The following is a 26,692-nucleotide window of genomic DNA, read 5'->3' as shown; positions in this document are numbered from 1 at the left end:
GCTTTTCATAAAAGGCTAAACATTATGACGTCAAGTTGCTGTCTTATCAGGCAAATACTGAACAAAAGGTTTCTTAGGGGGCCGGTGGTTTCCAACAACAATAACAAGGATGGGAAGAAGCAACAAAGTCCCCATACAAAGATTGGTTTTGAAAGTGAGTAAATAAGGAGCTATGTTGTGCCTGCAACCAAAATTTAAATAAATGTCAAATAATGTTGGGAACATGTAGTAAGTGTTTTCTTATTTTGCACTACCACTTTATCCAAATAATGGATGTTACACTGGTCTTTTTCACCAGCTCCTCCCTTTGATTTCTCAAGATCACGATGATGCAGCCAGTTGCAGCTCATGGCTCTAAATTTCGCCTCTCGATTGCGTCAACATGCATTATTGTGGTAGTGTAGACCAATTATGTTTCATTTAAATTACATATCGTAAATGTAAATGTAATAGACTGTTCTTGTATAGCGCTTTTCTAGTCTTAACAACTAACAACTACTCAAAGCACCTTTACATAGTACAGGCACCATTCACACACATTCACACACTATGGCCGAGGCCGCCGTACAAGGTTCCACCTGCTCATCAGATACACACTCACACACATTTACACTCCGTAGGCTCAGCGAGGGAGCAACTCTGGGTTCAGTGTCTTGCCTAAGGAGACCTCAACATAGGACTGCAGGGCAACGGATCAAACCCCCAAAATTCCGTTTGGCATTGCTCTTGAACTGGGGTACTCTAAATCTACGGCCTGAGGGGAGTATTTCACACTCAAAGCAAAGGAGGTGCTTTCTTATATAGACCGGGCTGTCTTGCTGGTCAAATATAGCCATCAAGGGGGACTGTGGGATTACATTACCACACTTCTTTCGCAATATGGCTAGGTGGTCTCTGTACCCGCTGCTGTCCCTTGACACAAACTGCATCACAACTGGCATCAAACCTAAGATTTATATCAATGACTGTTCTGGATCCTTGTACTGTTCAACAAACTCTAGTTCCTTTGATGAAGATCTGAGATGGTGGGAGAGATGATTTCCTAAAATCAAGTGATCATATCCTTTGTCTTTTTGGTATTTAATTGGAGAAAGACCTAATTACACCGTTGGACAAGCTCATCTACCACTGGCCCATGCTCAGATTCATCTTTACAGAGCAGGCTTGTAATTACCGGGCCATCAGCGAACTCCAGGATGTGCCTGCTGGGTTCTACAGTCATTAGTGTAAAAAAAATGTACAGCAATGGGGACAGGACACAGCCCTGAGGCGAGCCGGTGGAAGAGCTGTTCTGACAGATATCCATTCACCCTAACCCTCTGAGACCTACTTGTTAAAATATCTACAATCCAGCCAACAGAACTTACCGTGTCCATGTGTGGTGAAAAATTGTGCATCAAGCCGTTTGTTTATCGCACATGGCACCGAAAACCTCAGCACATCTGCTAGTAGGACATCAGAGCATAAATGTAAAATGCTAAACTACTCCCTCCTCCCACTACACCAAAACAGCTCCCTTGACCTAAAACCAGGGATGATTTGAGGTAACTCTTCGTCAATGCCTGCTACACACTCACAAACACATGCATGTACACCATTAATTAATAAAAATGTTTGTGAATTTACCAAACCATAGAAGACATCCACAAACACACTATATTCACACATAGATCTACTTTGTATATAGATCCATTTACCCATTTAAAACTATACACACAACAAATATGACAAACCAATGCATACCCACACTTACATTTAATGTGTGTTGGTGTCCGTATTAGTGTCATGTGTGTTTAGTACATGCACATGCACACAGTTACACACTTCTTTATGATACAAACTGACTTGCTGGGGTTAATAAACTAACATCAAGACCCCTAGAAGGTGGTCATGTCTTTGTTATCGGTGATTGTAAGTAAAGGCAACACAGAAAGGGGACCTAGGCTGCTAGTACGGAGATTGTGAATTGATAAGCGATGCCTACAATCAATACTTACTTTCCTATCTTATCCTCACTGAATAAATACACTGATAGCAACACTCCCATAGAGGAGCTGTAAAGGGCCATTTCCTGCTCTGAACACGTTCAGAACAAGGATCAGTCATTATCATACAATGAGCGCTAGTACAGTAGCCCAAGAGTCTATTCATTAGATAATATGCACTCATTAAAAGAAAGAATGAATGGCAAGCTTGTAATGTAAAAAAAGATGTTGCATACACTGTACACACTATTTTTACATGTCATAGCAAGAAAAGCACACACACACATAGCTGATTTAGATTTAGTTAACCATGTGAGTGACAGAGCATGCGGTTAGCAGTCCCCTCCACTGGCTAGAGATGGGAAGTAACGAAGTGCAAATGCTGTACTCAAGTAGATTTTTCCGATATTTTTACTTTAGTTTTTATTTTTGTGCCGACTTTTTACTACTCCTTACATTATTAACACAACTAACTGTACTACGGTTGAAGAGGAAGGAGGGGCAAGCTAGTCTTGTTTAAGACTAAAGCACCTTTAAGTTAACGTTACTCGTTCTTGTCTCAAATCAACTTTATTTTGGGCTAATGTTAACGTTAATGTCTCAACCCGCTCAGACGTAAGTTAGAAGACTCATGTCTGAATTGACATTGAATTCAAATCTTGGTACTCAGTCGGATTATTATTAACATTCGGCCTGTTGCACGAAAGCAAAATGAAGATATCCAGGATAAGTGCAGCTTGACTTAGTGTCATCCACTCATCGCGGCTTAATCAGTTGCAGGTTTGCCGAGCCAGGATGAACAGGTGAAGCCATGTCCAGCCAGGTGTAGATAGCTGGGATGAACAGGTGAAGCTATGTCCACCCAGGTGTAGATGGCTGGGATAAGTGCACGTTCACGACTTTCTAAAAAAGACCACGGTATCGATCACCGATGTACTGATGGAGAAATGGAGAAGACGCATGCATCATATGTTTCTCCCAAAGAGCAGCAGCTTCTAATGGAAAGTAACGAGGAGGGGAAGAATATGCAAAAAGGTAAATATGGCTCTTATCAAACAGAGAGAAAAAAGCCTAATATATTTACAAAGTTGTAGGCTACACTGTGTTGAGATTGTTTTAATATGCTTGTTTTATGTGTTGGTTTTATTGCTTTTTCTGTTTATGTGATACATGTGCTTGCATGTGCTTGTTTTACTCTAACATATTAAAACATATTTTTAGTCTACTTTGCCTAAAAGTGAGCAGAGGGAATTAATTTACCCTAGGACTAGGCTTAATTTCAAACCCTTATTCCCAATGCGAGAACATGTTTTACAACCATATGCACAAATCTCTATAAGCTATGTCTACAAGCTATGTCTAATTCTAAATATCTTTCTATAATTAATGTTCCTACAGAACAATCAGATAAGTAATCAAATAAGTAACTAACATCAATACACACTGTAAGCATATGTACAACAATGCATTATACATTACACACTACACTATATATGTATAGAGGCCAAGTTATTGGTCCAGTGAAGTGAGACTAATTGAGAAGGTTATGAAACCAATGTAAGCTATAATACCTAATAACAAACTTTATGCCCACATATTAAGGAGCAACCCAAACTATCCTTTATTAGAAAAGAACAAGCAACAAAAAGATGAAATCATGACTGTATTGGTCTCTGACCAGTCTGCCAATAATGTCATCTGGGAATATCGCTGCACTGTCCCACTTAATCTCCGGAGTGCATCCTATATGAACCTGAAGCTGAGACCACGGACGCCGCTCTGCTCATCTCTATTCTTACAGAGAGAGTGGACAAAGACGCGATGCACAGGTCCATTCATTCATTCATTCATTCATCTATTCATTCATATTTATTATACAGGAAAGTTCAAAAGTAACATTACAATCCAATATAAACGGGCCTGACTCAGTTTAAAAACTGGTTTCTAGCAGGTCTGCTGGGCAGCTGGATGGTGCTATAAGAACTTGCAATGTATAACTATTATCAGACCGGCCGTCGCGGCCTGGAAACACTACCGGCCCACCGGGAAATGTCCCGACTCTCCCAATGGCCGCTCCACATCTGGGTGCCAGTGCAACCATTTCTAACCATCTAAACAACTGCTACGGTAGGGTTTAAATCAAACTTGTGACAACAATGGTGACAAGTAATGCATGTTAATAAAATAAAGCACAACACATTTAGAAGACAGCGGAATAACTGTTAAATATGGCTATTTTGGATCAGGGCGGCAGCTGATTTAACACATGAGACTCCAGGATTTATCTTAGCTTAGCTTGGCTGTTAGCCCGGCTGTTGGCCTAGCTGTTAGCCTGCTCTGGAGCAAGCTAGCTGCAGGCGTCGCCTTTTGGGCATTTTGAGCAATTCCAGCGACCAGAGTGTCTCCTGGGACACAGGAGAAGTGACTGACACTGTGTGCAGCATTTTCAGCTGTTGTCAACGGAAAACTACCGTGCGCTCATGGCTAATTATCTCACCTGTCATGAGCAACAAGCCAACAATACGTTTTCATAGTCAGTGTTCACTATGTGTCTCACAAGCTCTGTCTTATACTTGCATGTGTGTTCTGCTGAGTCAAACGACCCTTAATTGTGAAGGTTTGATAATAATAATCACCAAGTCCTTTGACTGCCAAGTGCGTTTTTCTGTTAAAACTTTGAAAATTGAGAATGTGAAATATGAAATTGGTATTCAAAAAAAGCTGTGTAATCATAAATGCATCCACCTGCTTAAGTGCATGACCCTACACAAGCAGTTACATCTAGAACTTGCATCAAACAAGACATACTGGCCGTGTAATGTGTGTTGCAGCACATTTCACATGCAGTATCTGAAATACCTTCTGCCCTCCCGAATACTGCAACTGACATTTCTGCTGACCAGCACTCCCGAGCTCTCTGTCCTGCTTTAGTATTTTCTTCCCTCCATCCTTCTTCCTAGGGCAATTCTCCAGCTTTTTCCTTTCTTCTTTTCTACTAAGAAATACTGTTTATTTCAGTGTGATTGAACCTCAAGTCCAGAGAGAGCTAAATGAAATCTCAATAAAAAACAATGCCCCTCCATGTCTAGATCCATGAAGGACCACTTATTACTTTAAGCTCTTTAAGTGCTCTTTTTATTTAGTATTTTGGTAAGACCCAAAACTAACCAGGATTAATTGAAGCAGAGTAAGTAACTATCGATCATAGCTAAAAAGCGAAAGAAATCAAAGGAGCTGAAATGAACAAAACCTTGGCACACAAGAGCAAAACTTGAAAAAAGGCTGCCTTTAAAAAAAATATAAAGTTTTTTTAGCCCGAGGGCAAATTTCCATTTGCGGTCCATTAGGCAGGTTGGAGTTACAATAAAAAAGACAAAAGATAGTAACATTTAGTATATAAAACTTTACTTAAAGCTTTACTTAAAGGAGGCCAAAGTGGGACGTTCCCTTATAATTGGGGGAAGTGTGTTCAATAATACACTACCTTTGATAGATGTAGGTTCATTATGGCTGAAATATAAATGTTAAAAAGGCTTCAGTTTATTTGACTTTGCTTTGCTTTTAATTTTGGAGGCCGGCAGCCAGTAGAGAACGGGGAGAGGAGAGGAACTACCTATGTTAAACAAACGCAGGGATGTGTCAGCAAAGCCTGTGGCACCGGCAGGAGATGACTTTTACTGTTTTTTTTATTATTATTTTGTTTTCATTTTTACCCCACACTTTCCTTTCAACTTGTGCCGTCACCCCTTGGCCCAGGGAACATTTGAAACTCAGTCTTTCATCTCAAAAAAAGCTACGCTTCAAAAGCTCGACATTCATGCCAGGACTGCACATATGATAACGTGTGTGTGTGTGTGTGTGTATATTAGATGACCGGCATCTTTGACCTTTGTGACATAAGCTTCTTAAAATACCACTGTTTCTTCTGGTCTCTTGGAGCCTCTATAGTTCCAGTGCAACTGAAGCAGAAAGGACATGAGCATAGAGGAGGAGGCCTCTGGTAAATAAACTGGGTCAAAAAATTCTCTCCAGCTCTCTCGTCCACAGCACACCTGTTTGGAGATCTCTCATCCACCTGTTTGGTCTCAAAACCATGTCTATGCCTCACTTCCACTTTCCCGGTACTTCCCTTCACATGCCTCGATGATGCACCGTGTTGCGTCGTCACCTGCAAACATCCCTCATCCCCTCCGTCACCAAGACAACAAGACAGAGAGTAATTAAAATTGCCCCTGCTGCGTTGTATTTGATGTCCCTGTCAGCCCGCTATAGCCTTGGAGCCACTTTACAGCAACGTTCCACCTTCATTTTGCCCAAGAGATCTTTTCACAAGTCACGCTGCAAACTGCTGAACTGAAAACTCATGCATCTTTATTCCTAAAATTATACAGCCTACCTATTTACAGCACTCACATTTTTATGACAGTTTTATCTATTTTGGGTTAGGGTTAGGTAAAAATAAGACAAAATGTCTGATGCACCAAAGAAGGAAATGTCAGACAAGTTTGTGGTGAAAAAAGGAACTTTTCTATGGAATATATGTGTGGTGTGTTTAATAATAATAAAGGTCCAGACTTCGGACACGGGATGGTTGGTCTCATGCCTGCTTTACAGTTAGCCTGTTCTGTGTGAGCCATGTGATATCTACACACCTAAAATACAACACATTGCATAGACAAGGACAGAATTTACTGTGTGGAGATGGAGGATGGCAAGAAAAGCACAATAAATCTCCATCATAGTCTGTCATTGTTTTCTCTCTCGCCTATATACACCCACGGTCCCAAGCTGCTCCTTTGTCCTCAGGCTACTTATTGTGCGTCTCAGACGTCATGCTCACCACCCAGCCCCTTAACCTTATGTTTTCTATCCATTCATCCATCCAACCACCTGTCTGTTCAATCTCTGGACACCTGGAAGGAGGTGTAGAGGTAATTTTATAGCTCATTCCGTGAGACTGCGTCCTCCTCTATTTACAGCACGCCCACATGGTTCTGGAGCCTCCGTCGACAGGAACCAGGTGCGTGGGTCGCAATTTCACGTAGCTGCAGGCATCTTGTCAGATGAAGATGGTGTGTACTGTACTGCACTAACATATACCTCCACCTGTAATACAAAACTCTTCAGGAAGCCCACAGACTGTATGACACCACTCACTTCTCCGGTGTTGTGGGATTTTTACAAATATGCTTTGTTAGAGAACACTATGTGAAGACGTTGGCCTTCGGTGTGCTGTGCAGTTCATATTATTATATTGTTTGTGTGTAAGTTAGTCTTATTTCACTCTTCAGCAGACTGACAGAAATCCCTAGAAAACTTTAGATGATACAGCCATAACATCATTGCATCTTGAACTTTTATTGCATTTTTGCAGTTTCCTATGCCGCAGGAGGATAATGATTGGCTGCGACACGGTGGTTGCACAGGGTCACCTCTTTCAAATTTCACTCTGTCCGTCTGTCTCATCATCTCTTCTTCTGCCACTGTGTCAATCACATTTACGCCCAATTTTGTGTCCACCAGTCTGTCGGATTCTCTCCCTGCACCTACTGTATATCAAATTCTGGGACTAGTATAACGGGTCATTTAACATGTATATTATACGTTCCTCTTTTATGGCTCTAGGTGTAATACAAATTCAACCAAACCTTCGGTTGCTTTTCCACATGAGAAACCCCAAGTACTCTGTCTTTTGAGTTGTTTTATTTCACCCTACATTTAACACAAGTCATGTAAGATGATCCAATCAAAGAGAAAAACTATGTCATTCTTCAAAATGAAGCTTGTAAGATAATGAAAGAAGATTTATTTAAAAGGTATACGAGTTGCTGTTTTACCGCAGCATGTGTGCAGTGTGTGACAAGTGGACTTATCCGTCATTGCTGAAGCTTTAAATGAGCAACAATGTTTGGCACATTGTTAGTCTCCATTAGCTGCTTGCCAACTTCCCTCTTATCCATTTAACCACATTATCTGCAAAAATCACCTAAACCTCTTCTGTAATGCAAGCACTCACGCTTGCAATAATTACGGCAACATGAAATCATCTGAGACAGACATGTTGCAAACAAAAAGATCCAAGCACTGATCTTTGCACTCCTGCAGGCATGGAGTGTGGTGAGAGAAATGATCAATATTCAATACATTATATGCCCTCGTCCTTCATCCATGCACTGACACTTGCGTATTGCTATTCAGTGACTTAAGCCAAGAAAAGAAAACAGGCAGGCTGAAATGCACACTAGAGCCCGACCCATGAAGGATTTTTAAGGCAGATTCCGATACAAATAAATCTTGGCCGATATACAGCATATTAAAAAAAAATCCAGAAATGCGTAACAAAACATAAACACATAACACATAAACAAATTTGTTTTACTGTCACAACAGAACAGAGGAACACCAAAATATATTAGAGTTTTGATAAATGAAATGTATAAATATACAACCTTAAGATATAAAACTTAAAGTAACTTGAACAAAAACTAAAAAAATATTCCAACTGGGATGCTGTAGAGCATCCTGTGGTGGACAAACTATGCTGGACTATCCTTTACTTGTCATAAATGCTTCTGATGAATGAAAATTGAAAAAAATACAGTATATATATATACATATTTTTTTTTTTATTGGCCATCATAAATGCAGATGCCAATAAATCGGGAAATGTACAATACCGGCCAATAATATCTGCCCGCTGATGTATCAGTCGTGCTCTACTGCAGACACAATTTCATGTAAAAAGAAAACCAAAATCGCATTCTTCAAGGCAACTTTTGCAGATGACAACCACAAAGAAAGTGCAGAACAGAACAGATGTGAGACGATGGAGACATTTCGAGCCCCGCAGGGTGTGGCTGTTGGATGGTTATAAATACTTCAGGGAGAACCTTTAACAGTTGCCAATGTTTTAGCCATCTGGCGAAGACTTGGAGATGCTCTTCCGTGTGGATTTAAACCCGTTGCAGAAGTTTCAGAAATGGTTTTTGGCTCATTTATCGTCTGTACCTCTCATATCAACACAAATGCATCATGCAGATGCTTGCTGGTCTGTTGTTGTGGGCTTTATTATTGGGTAGATGATTAAAGTTGTCTTAACATGTGGATTCACAAGTTACTGAGCCCGCAATGATATAAGTACAGAGAAAAAAATTGCTTTAAATAAGCAATCCAAGTATTGCTTATTAATGCATCTGTTGTCTTTTTTTAAATCCAGTACATCCACAAAGATGACTTACAAAATATAGTTACCCGACTCCCGCCTAATCTTTATATTAAGATGTGATAATACCTTTCCTCTTGACCTTGAATAGAAAATGAATGTACTAGTGGCATGAGAATTCATCGTCTTCTTGTTTTTCAATTTTGAATAAGCACACAATACAGACAAAGACAGACACACACACACTACGCCATTAATTCACCGGTTGCAATTAACAAAGTGTTGCTCCTGTCCAGTCAAGCGCAAATTGAAAAAGCCAATAGAAATCGGTTTTCTCCTGCCAGCTGCCATCTCACAAGAGTTTGAAAGGGCCGGTCCGGATCCATCTATTCCTCTGAGCCAGCGGCATTGACTCACGCATCGATATACCTGCAAACTTCTACAGGCTCAAGTGAGAAAAATCAAGACAGTGGGTTGTTTAATGGCAGAATAAATCCAGGAGGACGCTTAAAGGAATTGACATCCTGACAATAACAACAGAGCCAGACATAGCGCTTCAGCGGCTAACGCTGTCCGCTACCGTAGCCAGATTAATAGACTGCCTGAGTGGTCTGTTTAGGTCATTACCCCTGAATGAAATACATGAGAACAAATCACCTTTATTTTTTATCTCAGCCATTTCACAGTCACGTTCATTGTTTAATCATAAATCCTTTTTCTCCACAGGCACGACATGTACGTTTTCATCGAAGCACATTGATTGCACGATCATATCTGATGTATGTGGCAAGTTTGGAAAAGCGGGTAAATGTGGAATCACAATACCGTTTAATGGTCAAACTCAAACTGTGGTTTCTATGGTAACAGCAGCAGTGTGATCTGTAACTGTTAAGTGCAGCAGGCTATATTGACTAATCATATCATTATACCAGTATTTAAATGGATCACTGTGAAATAGAATTTTGATGCTAATGCAACGTCTCATCATTCTAGGATGGGGTGAGAAGGAGGGGGTCGAGGGGAAGGTGGGTGAGGCAGAGTGGTGGAGGTTGTCAAAGCATCATGGGAAGGCACCTTATTTATGGTGTTTTGTTCACTGCATGGTACCTCCTAGACTCTACTCGCATTTTTGGGGGTTTTCCATTATGAAAAAAAGTCCCTGGTACCTGCTACCAGGGACTTTTTTTAGTAACACTAAAAAAACTTGCAGACCGCTGATTGGTCGGAGAGAATCGTAACTAATCATTGCGTCATCAGCAGACAAGAGTGTGGAGTGTCCTAAACCCTGTCCTCTCCGCGCCATTTTTAAAAAGTTTTAGCCAGACACCGTGAGATTATAGCTACTCTCTACACTATTCACAGAGCTTTATATATATTTATCTGATTGGCTATGGCAAGCCGCAAAACCATTCATCATCAACCATTAACCATCTCATTAATATTCAATGAGCTAGGCTGCTTGACTCTGATTGGCTAACAGCTAGCCAATGGGAGCCTGGCTTCACCCAGCGCAACTGGGTGAGCTCATAAATAATAGTGAGCTCAGGCAACATGACATCAGACTGACCAGCTGTTGTAATTGGCTAGAGCTGACCAAGGAGGTAGCAGTTCATCTTCACATTCACCACCTAACACACACATATAGAGCTAACATATTACAAAAAATGCAAGTAAAAACGGTTTTATGCGGCAGGGGGCCTTTAATATGTAACCATGTTATCAATCAATGAACTGTTGATACACCAGACAAGGATAATTCATATGTGATGTTATCATTGTTGAAGAATCCATTAATAAACCTGCTCACAACTAAATTTTGTGTGTTAAACAATGTATTAAGCGTTTTTATATTGCAGCTTGTAAATACTTAATAGGAGCATGAAAGTGTTGACTACATTATAGACATTAGCCCAGATCATTCTGTTTTATAAGGGAGAAGAGAGGAAGACTGGTAGAAGAGGAAGCAGAGAAGGGATGACAAGGCAAATAAAGGAGTTGAAGACAGGGAGGGGAACAAGGTGGGCGACCATGGGTGGTGAAACAGGTAAAGATCAATCAACGGGCTCCAAGTGTCTGGCCTCTGGACAGCGTGGGGACAGCAGAGATCAATGTAAGACCCATGGGCTGGTTCACCACAGGAGACAATACATTATAGACTGGAAACACACACCAGTGAAATAAGAGGAGAAAGACTGGGAGCAAAGAAGTGGTAGCTGGAGAGGATGGGGCGTAGGGAAGAGAAGCAAACAAAGATACTAAAAGTGTGAGACACACACAGACACACAGACACAGAGTGATCTTGGACCTCAAACGTACTGTATGTTTGAGAAAATCTTCAATAGATTAGTGTAGTGGGAGGGAAGGTCCAGATACATCAAACTGCTTCCAGCGTGTATCTACACCTACACAAATATGTACATGTTTCCTGTTTTTTTTCATTAGCGGAACATATGCTGTATGGGACATCAATGAGTTACCTCCAGCGCATCTCTGCATTCACTGATTCATGTTTTGAGGCCACTCTTAGATGAGAGAATGCAAGCTAAAATAAAATAAAAAGAGATACATGAAAGCAGGCACCTATAGAAAACTCCCTTGAGGAAAGCTAAAAACTGAAGCAAAACACAGAAGTCCAAATCTTCAGTGATATGGCACTCGCTCCCACCCTGGCAAACAGGGAATACTGATGAAAGCAAGAAATGTTCCCACAGGAGTGCAATTGAGCGTGCTCCTCTTACTTACACCCACAGAAATACACCATGCCCACACCACAAGAATGTTGTGTCCAATTCAATTTCACTCCATCCATCCATCTATCTATCTATCCATGGTGCTACCCTGCCAAGTTGTCCTTATCTGCCTCTTGTCAAGTGAATGCCTCAGCGGTTGGAGATTTGGCAAGACAAATAAAGAATGAGTGAGAGTGCTTTGCTTCTATTGCTTCTATTGTTCAGTGAGGTTCTTATCCCTGCCTTGTTCAAGTCGTTATGGAACAGGAGAAAAATGGGGCTGTTCATATTTTTGATCAAGTGGCAACCGGAGCAGCACCTGCCTGCTTTATCTTGCAGACACACAGGCATCTTCTACACACGCGTCTACACTGATGACATCCTGCGAGGCCATTTTCTAGGATCCAGCCTTCTAAAAGCACATAAAGCATTAAGCAGTCAAACAAGTTTGTCTTGCAGGGGTTGATGCATTTTCCTATCCGAGGACTTTGACTGTCAGCCCTCAAGGATCCTATTTGTATGACACTGTAGATCCGGTCTAGGTAGTTAAGGTATAAGCACAATTCCAATCTAACATTTGTTTTAAAATCAAACTTGTGAATTAAGCATTTAGTGATAGAAGCAGTGTCATAAAAAGCCATCTGAATAGGAATAAAGGGACAATCTATATTCTTACCACAGAGGAGATGTAGGCAATGAACAGACTGAGGAGAGAGTTAAATATTCCCATCAACTCCCACAACCATTTAAAGTTTTTTTTTCTTTTAAATTTATGATTAATTATTTCACCATGACAAAATATACAGCCTAGACCAAATCTTGAATAATGTCAAGGGTTAAGGGGCAATTCACAATGTTAATCATTTTTCTTTAGTAATTCAGCAAAAACTCACTGTAGACACAAGGTAGACATTTTACACATGCATGTGCAAAAAACTCAAATTAATTCCATAAATCGTCCAAAGCTTGATTTCCGGAACCAAAAGGGTGTTTACAGGCATGTAACTTTTACTGATTATCTTTTCGACATGGTCCACTCACAAACCTTTGGAGCATTATTTCTTTTGGGGTGATGGGACTTCTGCAGCCCTGAACTCATTGACTTCCCACACCTTTATCAGTGTGTCCACTTTGACAACCATCCATCACATCAGTGTAATAGAAAGTACCCCACAGAGAGAGAGAGTCAGAGCCAGAGGTGAGAAAAACAGGTCGAGTGTAATGTCTAAACCTAATAACCCTCCCCCAGCATTCGCCCCAGCGTGAAACTGACCATCAACAGCAAACAGTCAGCCGGTAACAGCTTAGCCCCGACCACTGCTTGCACAGAGCCAGCTGGTAGGAACCAGAGCAAGTAAGAAGAGAGCAGGATTCTTCAACAGTGGGCCAAAAAGGGTTAATGGGGACCACACTGTGTAATTATTTTCCTCCCTGTAGAGGATTAAAATAAAACCAAATGCTCTCATTAAATTAATTGTTTAGGTTGGTATGTGGTTGTAGGTATAATCTACCATTTATGTGCATGGATAGTATACTGCACATGCACAGAGCTGTTAGTCTGGAGAAACAGCCTTGCGCTTTTTTGGCATCTGGTCCTAGGTAGCAGAGTAGACATTGCGGACCTCAGTGTTGGAGCCCTGCCTGGGAGAATACTGCAGGACCACAGCTTGGATCTCCATCCTCTGTGAACCAACACCAGGCTGACAAATGCCTGATATGTGACAGAGGGAATGAGTGAAAGCACTAAAGCGCCCAGAGGAAAAAACAATTCTGGACTGAAGCCTTAAATAGCCTCATATAACAGAGCTGTCAACACCCCCAAGTTTGAAAACTGACAGGGAAAAATTCTTTTTTTTTTAATAAGGTTACAGCTAGGTATCAGAGGCTTGTGGCTAAACCAAGTTCAATTATGTACATCCAAGCGAACATTTTAATTATCAAGGGAACATGCATTGCTGCATAAGGACGGGTACTTTAATTGGTTAAATCCACAACTAAAGAAATTGAATGACTAAATATGGAACACTCAATTAAAATATGTAGAAATACATCTTATTAGAATGTGGGTCTCATTGTAAAGGTACAATATGTAACATTTCTGCACTAAAATGCCTAAAAACAACCATAGCTATGTTATATATTTTTATGAGCTGTGTTCTATCCAAATATGTTTCCACCAAATTTCAAACCCAGAGAAATCTGTTTATTTTCAGACAAGGGTTGTTTCCTTTAATTGTGTCTGTGTCTGTATTATGTATTCAATATCGATCCAGCTTAACTTTAAGTAGCTAACATTAATGCTAGCTTATGCTTGGTGGGTAAGATTATGAGATTACAACATTGTTCAACACGCTTATAAAGTTATTTTTAGTATGATTGTTTTGACAACGGTTAACATCACTGGGCTAACCCACAAATGAATTCACTAGTAACGTTAGCTGTATAGATAATGTCACTGCCCAATGTGGGGGGAGTGCAGATTTGAGTCGCACATGCTCAGATGTAAGTGGTTTCCGGCCTAACTGTCATACTAAAATTAGTGAAATCCATGAAATATTAATCTTTTCTCATTACAAACAATAACACAGAATGGGAATCTTTTCAAAAACATTTTAGCTATCTATGGTTGTTTGATTGCTAATATTAGCTCAAAACGGCATTCAACTGACAGCCTTTATTGTGTTTGATTGTTAGCTTGTAGCAAAGCTAGCACTCATTCCAAAAATGTTTTAGTTATCTATGGTTGTCTGATTGCTAACATTAGCTCAAACCGCCACACAACTGACAGCCTTTATTGTGTTTGATTGTTAGCTTGTAGCAAAGCTAGCAGTCATTTCAAAAATGTTTTTGTTATCTATGGTTGTTTGATTGCTAACGTTAGCTCAAAACGCCACATAACTGACAGCTTTTGTTGCGTTTGACAGCTAACGTTTTGAGTGAGACAAAATCAGACTCTGTGAGAACTGAAACTGTATTGTTAATAGTGTCTGGACTATAGTTGGTTACCGTCTGTTTGTAATTCCTGTAGAGAAAACGTCACTCTCTCAGTTTCTATCTCGTAATCTTCCTCTTGCTACAAGTGTCATCCCATTTAGACTGTCAGCAGTTCTTTGCTTCACTCGACCGACCCTCAGGACCAGGTTGACAGTGGCGATCTTGAATGAGGACAAAAATGTAATGAACTGTTTTGGTAATCACAGGCGACGACACACTTGAGAAAAGTGTCAGAAAACAGTACGAGCTCATTCATCACTGGGTTGGGCGCTCAGGCCTATGTACCAAATGCCTCATTGGAGATGCATTTCCACTTGACTGGCTGCAGATCCAATGAGCAGGAGAGGACTCCCTCAATCAAATGTCAGGAGGTCACTGAGTCACGGCCTGGATGTGGCACCCTGACTCGCCCATCCACAATCCTCTTCAATCCGTGACAACATTGGAAATGCTAAATTAATGGAATGGGTATCTGGGGGAAACATGAGTAACGTGCCACTGATTTTTGTGGTCAAATCTAAATGTCAAATTGAGTAATCAAAGGCTAATCCCTATGTTTGGGTCCATTTACAGATTACATGAAGCCTAATACCCCCCTAGTGCACCCTGCATTGCATCATCGCGGCCAAATCTGGGCGGTGCAGTCGAGTGTGTCGAGTCCCGCTGATCAGCCATGTGTTTATGTACTAGTCAGCCGATGCTCCCTGCTCCTCATCATTCTCAGGCAAGTCTCCCAGTGCCAACAGCAGGTCCTTCCCAGCTTCCATAAACTATCAGCAAGGCCAGAGCGATGTAAGGCGGCCATATTTACAGCCTTGAACACAATTGGAGGTTAACAATAAGGCCTGGCTGCTGGAGTTTATGAGCTTCTGTAAAATTGGCACTATGATTAAAATCTCCATCAGGTGTAAGACAATGGTGCAAGCCTTTCTTTCCAGCCTCCTGTGAATTATCTCCTCACCTTACTCCCCTCTCTTCTAATCTCCATGACCTCGTTTGCAGGCTTTTACCTTGGCTACCTTACCTATTAAAGCCCACCAAAAGTGGACTTAGTGTCACTGGCCTGCCCTGTGTGTGTGTGTGTGTGTGTGTGTGTGTGTGTGTGTGTGTGTGTGTGTGTGTGTGTGTGTGTGTGTGTGGGATGTACAGTATAATATAAGGTTCTTTATAAACCAATGCATGATAGATTTATTGGCCTGAAAGTCAATGATGTTTTTCATCTTCGTTGTGAGCAAAATGTATGAATATTGTACGATAAATGAATAAATAGCAAAACATATAATTTTAGCATGAACACTTTGCAAAATCTTTATATAATTTTAGAACCATATGGTCCAACCCTACATTGCATGCATCTTTTCTTCTCCAGTTTTCTAAGTGCAACCGTCTGAATAACCATCTATTTAATATCTGTGACTGACAAGCAAAATACCTTTTGACACACGTGCTTTCATTTCTCTTTAGATCCATATTAATGATTCCCAGTTTCATTAAATCTGCTCTTCTCTTCTGTCTCGTGTTGTTCTCCAGCCTTTGGGTCTACTGTGAAGCACCAACCCTCCTAGTTCGCCTGCATCATTCTTCCCTCTCATCAGGTATGTGAGATGAAGGGGTGGGCCCCCAAAAGCAATTTGCCACTGACAAGAAGAGCTGGTCACAGAGCACAGAATCCACACCCCATCCATATTAACTACATACATACACACACACACACACACACACACACACACACACACACACACACACACACACACACACACACACACGCCCAGATAATCAGTTATATTAAGGCACCAAATGAAAAAAGGACACACCTGGCTTGATTTAACTTAGTAAGACTGTCAGACAAAGTGGTTACCACCTGTAGGTTTCCCTAAGGTGCACATAAACACAACTACACGCACACAAACACACACACACACACACACACACACTTTGCAACAGTGTAAATCGTGAAAAGCAGGTGGCCAGAGAGATATTCCATGTCTTTCAAACAAAAACAAAAAAAAACACCTTGAGTGGGTTCGTGTAATTGCCAACCCTTGCACTCTTTCAACCATTTAGGAAGCAATTTTAGTGATTTGCAGGCAACGGAAACAAAAAGGTACCGAGGCAAACATTTGGTGTTGAGTCGCAGCCTTTTCCTCACAGAGGCAGAGAGGAATTACTTCCTCTGTACACGATCCTGCTCCTCGTCTTTTCACTTTGCGTTATTTCTGATTTTCTCTTGTTTCCTTCCATCCCTTCTTCCTTTCGTCTGTCCTCACGTTTACCCTCCCTCGTCTTTTTCTACGTTTCCTGCTTCCATGTGCTTTCTCTCTGCTGCTGCCACTTCCTCCATCCATCTGACAAAAAACCATAGAGGCACAGGACCCACACATTTACAAGTTCTATTTAAAATCGGAAACCGGCAATCAGCTCTTTACCTTCACTCACACAAAGGATGCCACTTAACTCTTTATTGCACTTTTAGAGAGGAAGCTGGAGGCAGGAAGTGCAGGTCTTATAAAAGACCTCATTATATGAATTTAAGCAGTAGGCAACGCGCCATTATCTTTCTCTATCTATGTGTGTGCCCCAGACAAGTGCTTGTTTGCAATGAGGTCATTCCACTCCCTTTTAGGCCGTCTATTAAAAGTGAGGGCACACAGCCTCGGAGGCATTTTTGGTTGTTTTCATCCATGCAATTTCGGGTTCATTGTTTGACATTTCTGAAGTGGAAGCTTTAGTGAGCTATTAGTACAGCACAAAACAGTAGAGGAGCTCAACAAGGAAGGGAAACAAGGGAGAAATTCTTCTACCCCCCTGACCCATATTACAACATGTTAAACACACTATATCATCCTCCACTCGCTCCAGTTCTTTCTCTATCTCTTACACACACACACACACAGACACACAGACACACACATACAGACACATCTGGCGTTAAACTTACTTTGACTATCAGGCCTGGTGATGTGGAGCGCGGCTTTGGCCTTTGCCACTGACATTTTCTAAAGGAAGTAGCCCAGTCACTGGAGCAACGTCACATCGACTGCATGTATCAATTACGTCGCTTCGGTATTTCCTCGAGATGTCGGTGCAGAATGAGCAGCAAAGCTTTGAGAGAAATGTGAAACACGGTATGCTATGTATACACATATCGAAGCACACACTCTCAGCAGAGGGCAAGAATTGCTGGAACAAAGAGCTGGTAAATGGGCATGTAAATTAAAAATGAAGAGAGTTGTGGTTTGAAAGCCAACCAGAAACGTCTTTAAGGTAAGCTGTGTTGACACACACACACAAACACACACACATGAAAGGATTTAACACATTGCTTGTAACAAATAAAGCAGTGTTATAGATAACAATAAATGGAGCTCAGTCTTATTCTCTACAGATCATAAATCCAACTAAGCACCTCCTGCAGCGGGCCAATTCTATCTCCTATATTGTAATTGTGATGATTTAAAGCGTGTTTACCGTCCGAGTGTGAACACAGTTCATCTAAGTGATCATTATTTGAAGCAAACCAAATCTATCACCCGTCATTTAGTGGACAAATGACAAAGCGATGCTATTAAAATTCATAAAGGCCATGCCGTAAACTTTCTGACACATTTTAGTGACTTCAGCAGAATGCTTGGAGTGCAGCCGAATATTTGAGCTTCAGTGCACGAGACTGACTCATCCTGAGAGTCGCTTTTCATTTGACTGTTACAGAAGAGGAGCTCTAACGCTATCAGGCAAGTTTAGAGTTTAGAGGAGGGGGGGGGCATTCAGAAAGAAAACCCTGCCGGCTACCCTTCATGACTCTTATCTCTTCAAGCACATTTCCAAAAGCCTTCACTTAAATCGATTTTGAAGAAGACTGCATTTTATGGAATGAGATAAATCGTCTTCTTCTGGGCTAGGCAACAGAAATACAGCAATATAGTTACAATTTGGGTATTTAACTTGAACTGTGTTTGGGGCACTAAATTCATGCAGCCACAGCTTGTTTGTGGCCAAGCACATACTTCATATTTTGTATGTGGTGATACATCGCTGCACATGCAGGTCAGAAAAAGATGTGACCATCAGGGCCTGAAATTACCCTGACCACCCACAAATGTGGGTGAATTTTGCAATTGGCAGGTAACACTGTCAATCTTCCTGCCACATTGGCAGTTAGCCAATGAGAATGGAGTGATTCAGACGCGTAAGCAGGGTCCGCAGTTGCGTACGGGCCCGGACCAATCAGGGGCCTGCATCACTGGAAGAAATTGATTGACAGCTGGGGTCCTTTATCGCATTTTTATAACTCACGACAATCCCAGCGGTCCCACGTGCAGCCACTGACCAATCAGGAGTACCAATGGGTCAAAATCATTTCTGTGTTTCTGATATGAAGACAAGACGTGTGTGACTCGAACATCTCACCAACAAAACGTACAGCCGTGCAAAACATGTCAGACCGTCCTGCGAAATGTAGACATTTTAACATCAATGTACGCTGTAATGGTTTTTCACTATAAAGTCGCTGAAAGTTGCATAATCACACATGGTGGATGCAGGAGAAAACGCTGATGAGATGTACAGGACGACCAAAAATGAGGGTAGCTTCAGGACAGTTAAGTCCAACAAGTCCTTTATCAAACCGTATTATTGTGTGTCCCAGGCCAGGATAGGAAATTATGTCTTTATGCCGGATAATCAAGCTATGATAATCAGTCGTACAACAGTTAAGTATTTAAAATCAGTTTGTATGTTAATTAGGTTTTTTATGTTAAAAAAAGAGAAAAAATAAATAGAATAAAAGCTTCCAGGGTTGTGAGATGGAATCAGCGAGGCTTGGACCCAAATGAAGGTCCAACTCTGTTTGGTAATACATCTCTAAGCATTGAAACTATCACATAAATAAATGCTGGAGGAGGAGGTTGCATTACATGATGCATTCCTGATATATTTTTAACTGTAGCCTCCCAGAGCTAGACACATTATTAAAAATTCCATGCAGTGGATGGGGTCACAAGGCCGAACTGTCAATGGCGTACTGTCAACTGTCAATTTTAACAAGCAAAAAGAAAAGTTTCCAAACAGTAAATTATGATTACAGATTCTGTAATGTTGCCCGCCTATATTAGACTAACCCTAACACCTCAACCATTATCACCATTTTTATTATTGTGACTATTATTGCCACTATTGATTACAACCCCGACCCCGTCAGACACCGCCTACCAAGAGCCTGGGTCTGGCCGAGGTTTCTTCATGAAAGGAGTTTTTCCTCGCCACAGTTGGACTTGTTGGGACATTATAAATGATGGAGCGGTCTAGACCTACTCTATCTGTAATGTGTCTCAAAATAACTCTTGTTATGATTTGAAACTATATATAAAATTGAATTGGAATGAATTGAATTGGACCAAATGGTGTGGCAGTCCTTGAGAGACCACTTTCTGAAGGTCTCGACCTTGTCTCATTCTCAGATAAAGAGGACTCGAGATTATATTTCAAGACCACAACTGCCTTTTGATTATTTTATCAAGGCATTTCTCATGATACACTCGAAGAAGTGAATGACAAAGAATCTTAATTTGTTTTCTGTGGGTGTGAGTTTATGGGAATGTGGATCTGAAATCAATTTCAGAAGCAACCTATGGTTAGCATTTTCCAGTTTTTATTGTGTCATGCAGTGTGGGACTCGCATTGGTCTGGTCTTGGTCTTGACTTGGTCTCGAACCCTCGTCTCGGTGTCAATACACTGTGGTCTTGGTGATGGCTTGGGTTCGGCTTTGGTGGTCTTGACTAGCCTGGTACCTATAGTATATGTTGCATCATGTCTTAGAAAGGAGCACTAACCTGTGGGTGAGTAAGGAGACAGAAAAATAAGAAAGACAGCAATAAAGACAGACTCACTGCAGCCTCGTCCTCCCTGCTGTCGCTGGTGTCCTCGCTCTTGTGGTGGCCGGCTGAGGAGCGAGCGTCCCTCTTACGGCTGGCGTCTGTCCCCTCTGTCTGTCTCTCTCCATCTGGGTCAAGGTGAAAACATGGACACACGTTCAGAAAGCCAGTCAGCACCATCATCATCACTGTCGTCAAACTCGTCATCATCCTCATTGTCATCATCTTCATATCAATTTTAATCATTGTCATTAATAGCATAATTGGCATTCTCATCTCTACAGCATAATTATCATTCTTCATTACCATCAACATCCTGGTCAACAGTCATTTCGAGCGATTGCTCATTTTCTTCCTACTGAGCCTCTCTAGTGTAATCATCAGATAAAAGTTTCTAGAGAAAAAAGGAGATTAAGTGAAAGATTTTCAATTCAAAAGAGATGAGATGAGAAGAATAAAAACCAGTCCGGAGGGGAAATGTAAAGAGAGATGAGTGAAAATGGTGGGGGAACGAAAAATGGAGAGACATAAAGAATAGCTTTTCTTGCTGCGAACAGGAGCCGTTAGGATGCTGTCATGCCACAGATGGATTATGGGAGTTTTGCTGCACAATGATGACAGTTGCCTTGGCCGGGAGAGACCAACCCGGAATTCGAATCCACTCATTACAAGTGTGCGTGTGCATGGAAGTGTGTGTGTGTGTGTGTGATTTTTGCGTGTCCGTCAGAGAGCATATGGTCAAAACTCTCATCTCTCCGTACTGCCAGCAAAACACACGTGCACACACACGCTGTCATGGATGATCAAACCAAAGCGACAACACACAGAGCAGTAACAGGATATTCAGCACTTTATGAGAGCCTGGTTGTTTATAGGGGTCCCTACCTCTACGAGGAGTTCATATAAAATAAAGGAATCCATACCCTATTCACTCCAATCTATTTTTATTTCTATTACACAGCATTCAGTGCTATTTGGCTGACATGGTTCACGAATGCACAACATTGCTGCAGCTCGGACGGGCTGCCATAAAAGCTGGTGCCTGTGCCATTGACTCCCCCATAAAAAAAGCAAGAGGAAGGGATGAAGGGAGAGCGGCCCTTTGTGCTGTCCCAAATGCACTATAGTGAAAGGGGTTCATTACTGTGGGGGTGGCTGCAGTGAATGCACATACAAAGGATTGCATTGTGTTTCAAAGACAGAATGGGGAGAACGGGTGGCTATGAAGCATAATGAGAGCTAATGTTTTTGAATGGTTTTCCAATATTTTCCCCCTAATATGAGTCTGAGTAGGCTGAATAAAGAGCGTGTGTGCGTGCGTGCATGCGTGCAGATTGATGCAGTCCTCTGCATGCTCACTCATCATTCAAATAAAGTGACAGAGAGGAGACGGTTGGAAAACTATGAAAAATAATCTAAGCCGGAAAAAAAAACACAAAATCAAAATGTGGCAAACAGCAGTGAAAGTTTTCCTCTTGTACAACTTGCTCTCCATCCCGTGAAAGTCTTCAGCAAACACAATCTGTGACAACAATTTGTTTACCTCATTTGTTTGCGCATCGTCTCGCCGGTCTCCCTCCATTCCCTTTGTAAGTTCACTGATTCCAAAACAACCGTGATAAAGAATCAGCTTTGATCTGAAAAATCATCTCCTTTTGCTGAATAAATGAAACCAAGGAGAAAATGTTCGCAATGCAATCCACCCTGAACTGTATTTGCGTCTTGCTCTCTGATTGTGTGAGGGTGTATTGCGTTGCTTGTTGTCTGACTCTTGTCAACTCAGGACACCGGACAGGTCACCCCAACAATAAACAACACAACACCAAGCAGTGGAAGTGGAGGAAGCTTTTAGCGAATGCCATTTCCTTGTCAAACCAGGCTACAGAAACCGCGCTGTGGAACCTGTCCCCCAACCTCGACGTGGACAGTCTAAGTACGTCCTCCCGGGGTCTGTCAAAGCTCCACCAGTTCAAAGAGCAAACACCAAAGAGTAGCCATGCTCAACTTCGTCTCACTTCCAGTCTGTCTTTCCTGTCATTTTTTTTGCCAAAAATAGCAGGATACTTCAACTTCCATGTCTTGATCTAACTAGTTATGTCACTAAAAAATAAAGAGGCAAAAGTCTCTCAGCACACAAATAATCGATACAGCATTGTATCGCGATATTTTCAGTGCCAATACTGTATCGATACACAGGCGCCGAGTATGGATCTTTTATTACATATATTATATAGTTTGTCTGCTTGACAATTCCATTTTGCAGCAATAAAACTGCAGTGATATGAACAAACAAAAAATCTTTTTAGACAAAACTGATGTTGACAAAGTTTCCTTTTGGGGACATTATTTGAAATTAGGAAAAATTAGAATAAGGAAAAAAAAGAATCGCTAACATATAACAAGAATCTTGCAATTGTGTAAAATTGCAATAATTTCGTATTGTGGCATGAGTATCGGGAGGCATCTGGTGATTCCCACCCTCAGGACACATGTGTCTAAATGTTAAGATGCTCTCATATGCATCCCCCTACATGAAGATATTAAATAAAGAATATGATGCTGATAATTTCTATATGCGTTGCGATTCATCATCCGCTTCATTGTGCTGTCTATTTTTGTTCTTCCTCTGAGTTAACACTGCATGAGTCACTGCATGAGTCAACTAGCAGCACATCTACCCTTAACTGTTTAACTGATCTATCTATTATGAGCAGGCAATGCTCCAGGGAACCAGGTGAGACTCTCCTCTTCCTCGCCTCAAACACAAAAGCCTCATATCAGTCTTACTTTGAAATAAAATGAGTGACAGCTTTGAACCTCAAAAATAGAGACAACAAACTGCTGGAAATAACCCACTGTCCCCGATAACATGGTTAAAATACATCAGACTGTGTATCATACTCCTCATAATGACCTCCATACACACAATAAGCTGATAAAAATGCAATGTACTTTGTATGCAAGATAAATGTTCAAGCAGCATACATTGGTCACACTGACAGCCAAATCCATCTTCTTTAATACCCTCAATAAATAGAGAAAAGATTAAAAGCATTAGAGTTTGACGCAAAGAAAATCACCTGCGAAAACACAAAGCAGTCGACCAACATTAGGAGGCAAACTTTAACAAGGAATTCACTTTTAAATCATTTCTCCTCTTCTTCAAGTCCCCCGAGCGCTGTCTTTTGAAGTCTGGGGAGAATGTTTGACTGAACTTTTTTCCTGAGAAAATAAGACTTCTTAAGCACTAAGAGCACAGAATGAGTCTATGCACCTATGCTTTATCGAGTGTATGTGTGACGTTAAAGACGTTTTGCACTGCTATGTCATTATGGGTTCATTTAAATAATTAGTGCCTCATTCACAGAGTCCCTTTATAGGGACAAATGTTGTTTTTAAAGAATTTTAACTGCTAATACATTCTTCTAATAAATTATTCAACAATCCCAAAAGGAGAAGATGAGTACTGAAAAACACTTGTAGTTGTGTAGTGTGTGTGTGTGTGTGTGTGTGTGTGTGTGTGTGTATCATTTAACATTATTTGCCAACATTTGCATTAGCACTCTTGTAGAAGTGTGTCCTGGCTCAAGCGTGATTTATACTTCTGCTTTAAATCTATGTCGCGGCTACATTTAATTTTAATTAAACTTTAATTTGTTTATACTCTGTGTACACACTTTGTTAGCAATCACACACAGGCCTGAAATACACACACATGCTCAGGACCTACACATGCACTAATGGAAAGATGTCAGAGTGAGTGAGCTGCCAGCTGAAACACCGCCCTGAGCGGGGGGGGGGGGGGGGGGGGGGGGGGGGGTACAGTGCCTTGCTCAACAGCACCTGGCAGTACCCAAGAGGTGAAGTGGCATCTCTCCAGCCACCAATACACACTCTCTACTTTTTGGTCCATATGGGGACTTGAACCAGTGACCCTCCGGTTCCCAACCCAACTCCCTACGGACTGAGCTACTACCACCCCTACATGCCAATACCGATATATTGGGAAACGCCTATGATGGACCGATATATCGGTCCACGATGTTTTGTCTCAGGACTGTCTCCTTTTTTAAGTCAGCGGGCCTGCCACACTTTAGCGTACATTCCAGAGATAGAGATAGGCTAAGCTGGTCTTTAGCATCTGTGTTTTCTGCAAACGCAATACATTTGTCTACCTTAAAGGTTCAGCTAAACGAAACGCCTCCATTGTGAGTCCAAATCCACCTTCAGGGGGACAGGAACTTCAGAGTTGTGACGGCACTACACATTAACACATAACCCAATTATATTCCCTGCTTCCATGTCTCCTCAATTGAGTTTTCATTAAATGCTTGTGTGTGTAACTTATAAGTCTCCCGAACCTACGTCAACTACTGTATGTGAAACGAGTTGTCTGCTAGTGCTTAACAATAACTGTGGCGGTGAATCGGCCATATGAATGATAAGGGTGTTATGTTTTTAATCCCACGATGGAACTGCTGTTCTACGTAACCAGCATGCACTGCTATCATTTACTCATACAGTGAAAAAGGACTGGAAGAACAGGATTCACTGCGTGCACACACACACACACGCAAACACACACTGTAAGGGGAAAAAATACCTTTAAGCATGATTTCAAACATCCTTCTATAATATTCATGTGTTATTATTCATATGATTCATTTATTATGTTTTTGTGTTGAATGACTTCATTCACCGAAGACCAACTCAGTACTTTTGCTCAGCTGTCTTTATTTTTGTTTCAACAAAGTCTCACTTCAAGCACACACACACACACACACACACACACACACACACACACACAAACACACAGAGAAACCACATTGCAGACTGAGGTAAATCTGATGACTATGGCGAACTGCATCGAGTCAGGAGTCAGGAGTCGGTCCCAGTCCCAGTCCCAGTACCTTGACTGTGACAGGACTACCTCAAGCCTCCATGCGGGCTCTAATGAAGTAATGAAGAGCAGACTGGCAGGTTAATGGAAGCCAATCGACCAGAGCTCCGCCAACCGCAGGAGAACCGCCAGAATACTAATCGTTTTGGAGCCTTCTCTCTCATATTCTTCCTAAGTTGTTTTTGTCCCCTGCTTCTTAAACTACAGCACTACTCTCTGTGCAGATAAGTAGGCGGAGAGCAACTTCTATAACCTCCAGAGAGGACAGAGATAGAGAGCGGGCTTTGGACTGTTATGTGTGTGATGGAGTATATTATAAACCACAATAAACAAGTCTTATCCAAGGTTGATGTGGGTTTAATCTGTAGATAGAGACAAGGATTGGGGAGAACATTTTCTTTGGCTTCCTCTACTTTCGAGAAATGAATAAGTTCACCTTGTCTGGCTAAACTAATGATATTCTAAACTCTGTAGCTTTCAGCGAACTACACCTGTCTCATCTCCACTGTGCGAGTGCAACTTTATATGTATGTGCGTGTTCCTGTGCGTATATGCATGCCATATATGCATGTGTGTGTGTGTGCGTGTTTTATCTCGGAGTCTCATTTTATCTTTGATCAAGACTGACAACAAGCACTGGGTTTCAGTTCAAGGACTTTGCTCCCCTGTATGTTAAGTGATGGATAGAATGGTGATACTGCGGAATGCTAATCGCAGAATCAAAGAAGTGAGCCAGAGCTACAACAAAGGCCACGCAGGGCACTTAGAAGAGAAAGGAAAGGTTGTGGGTCCGTAAATAAATAAAACGGAACATGAATCTTACAGATATGTATTGATAAGGGGAAAAAAAGGAAACAGGAAGGAAGGTTTGGAATGATGAGCCGACAAAAGACTGCTCCTGAAGAGGAAGATTGGAAAAATGCATAGCGTACAGTAGGCACACTCTGTAAATTATTGACAGGGTCGATCTCTTCTACTCAGTGAGTACGCTTTGACCCCATCTCAGTAAGTTAGGCCGAGCGCCTCTTGAGCTGGCACCAGCAACTCGCCT

General features: G+C 41.4%; 1 protein-coding gene across 1 annotated transcript in view; it reads right to left on the bottom strand.

Annotated features, from left to right (window-relative positions):
• Positions 1-26,692, bottom strand: part of b4galnt4a (beta-1,4-N-acetyl-galactosaminyl transferase 4a) — a 150,212-nt gene that overhangs the window by 76,870 nt on the left and 46,650 nt on the right. The window contains exon 3 of the mRNA XM_034879791.1: positions 20,757-20,869. Coding sequence (XP_034735682.1) covers positions 20,757-20,869 — 113 coding nt within the window. The remainder of the gene's footprint in view (positions 1-20,756; positions 20,870-26,692) is intronic.

This window comes from Etheostoma cragini, chromosome 8 (assembly GCF_013103735.1).
Source record: "Etheostoma cragini isolate CJK2018 chromosome 8, CSU_Ecrag_1.0, whole genome shotgun sequence".
Classification (NCBI taxonomy): domain Eukaryota; kingdom Metazoa; phylum Chordata; class Actinopteri; order Perciformes; family Percidae; genus Etheostoma; species Etheostoma cragini.
Note: the sequence above shows the minus strand (reverse complement) of the source record. Positions and strands in the feature narration are given on the sequence as shown.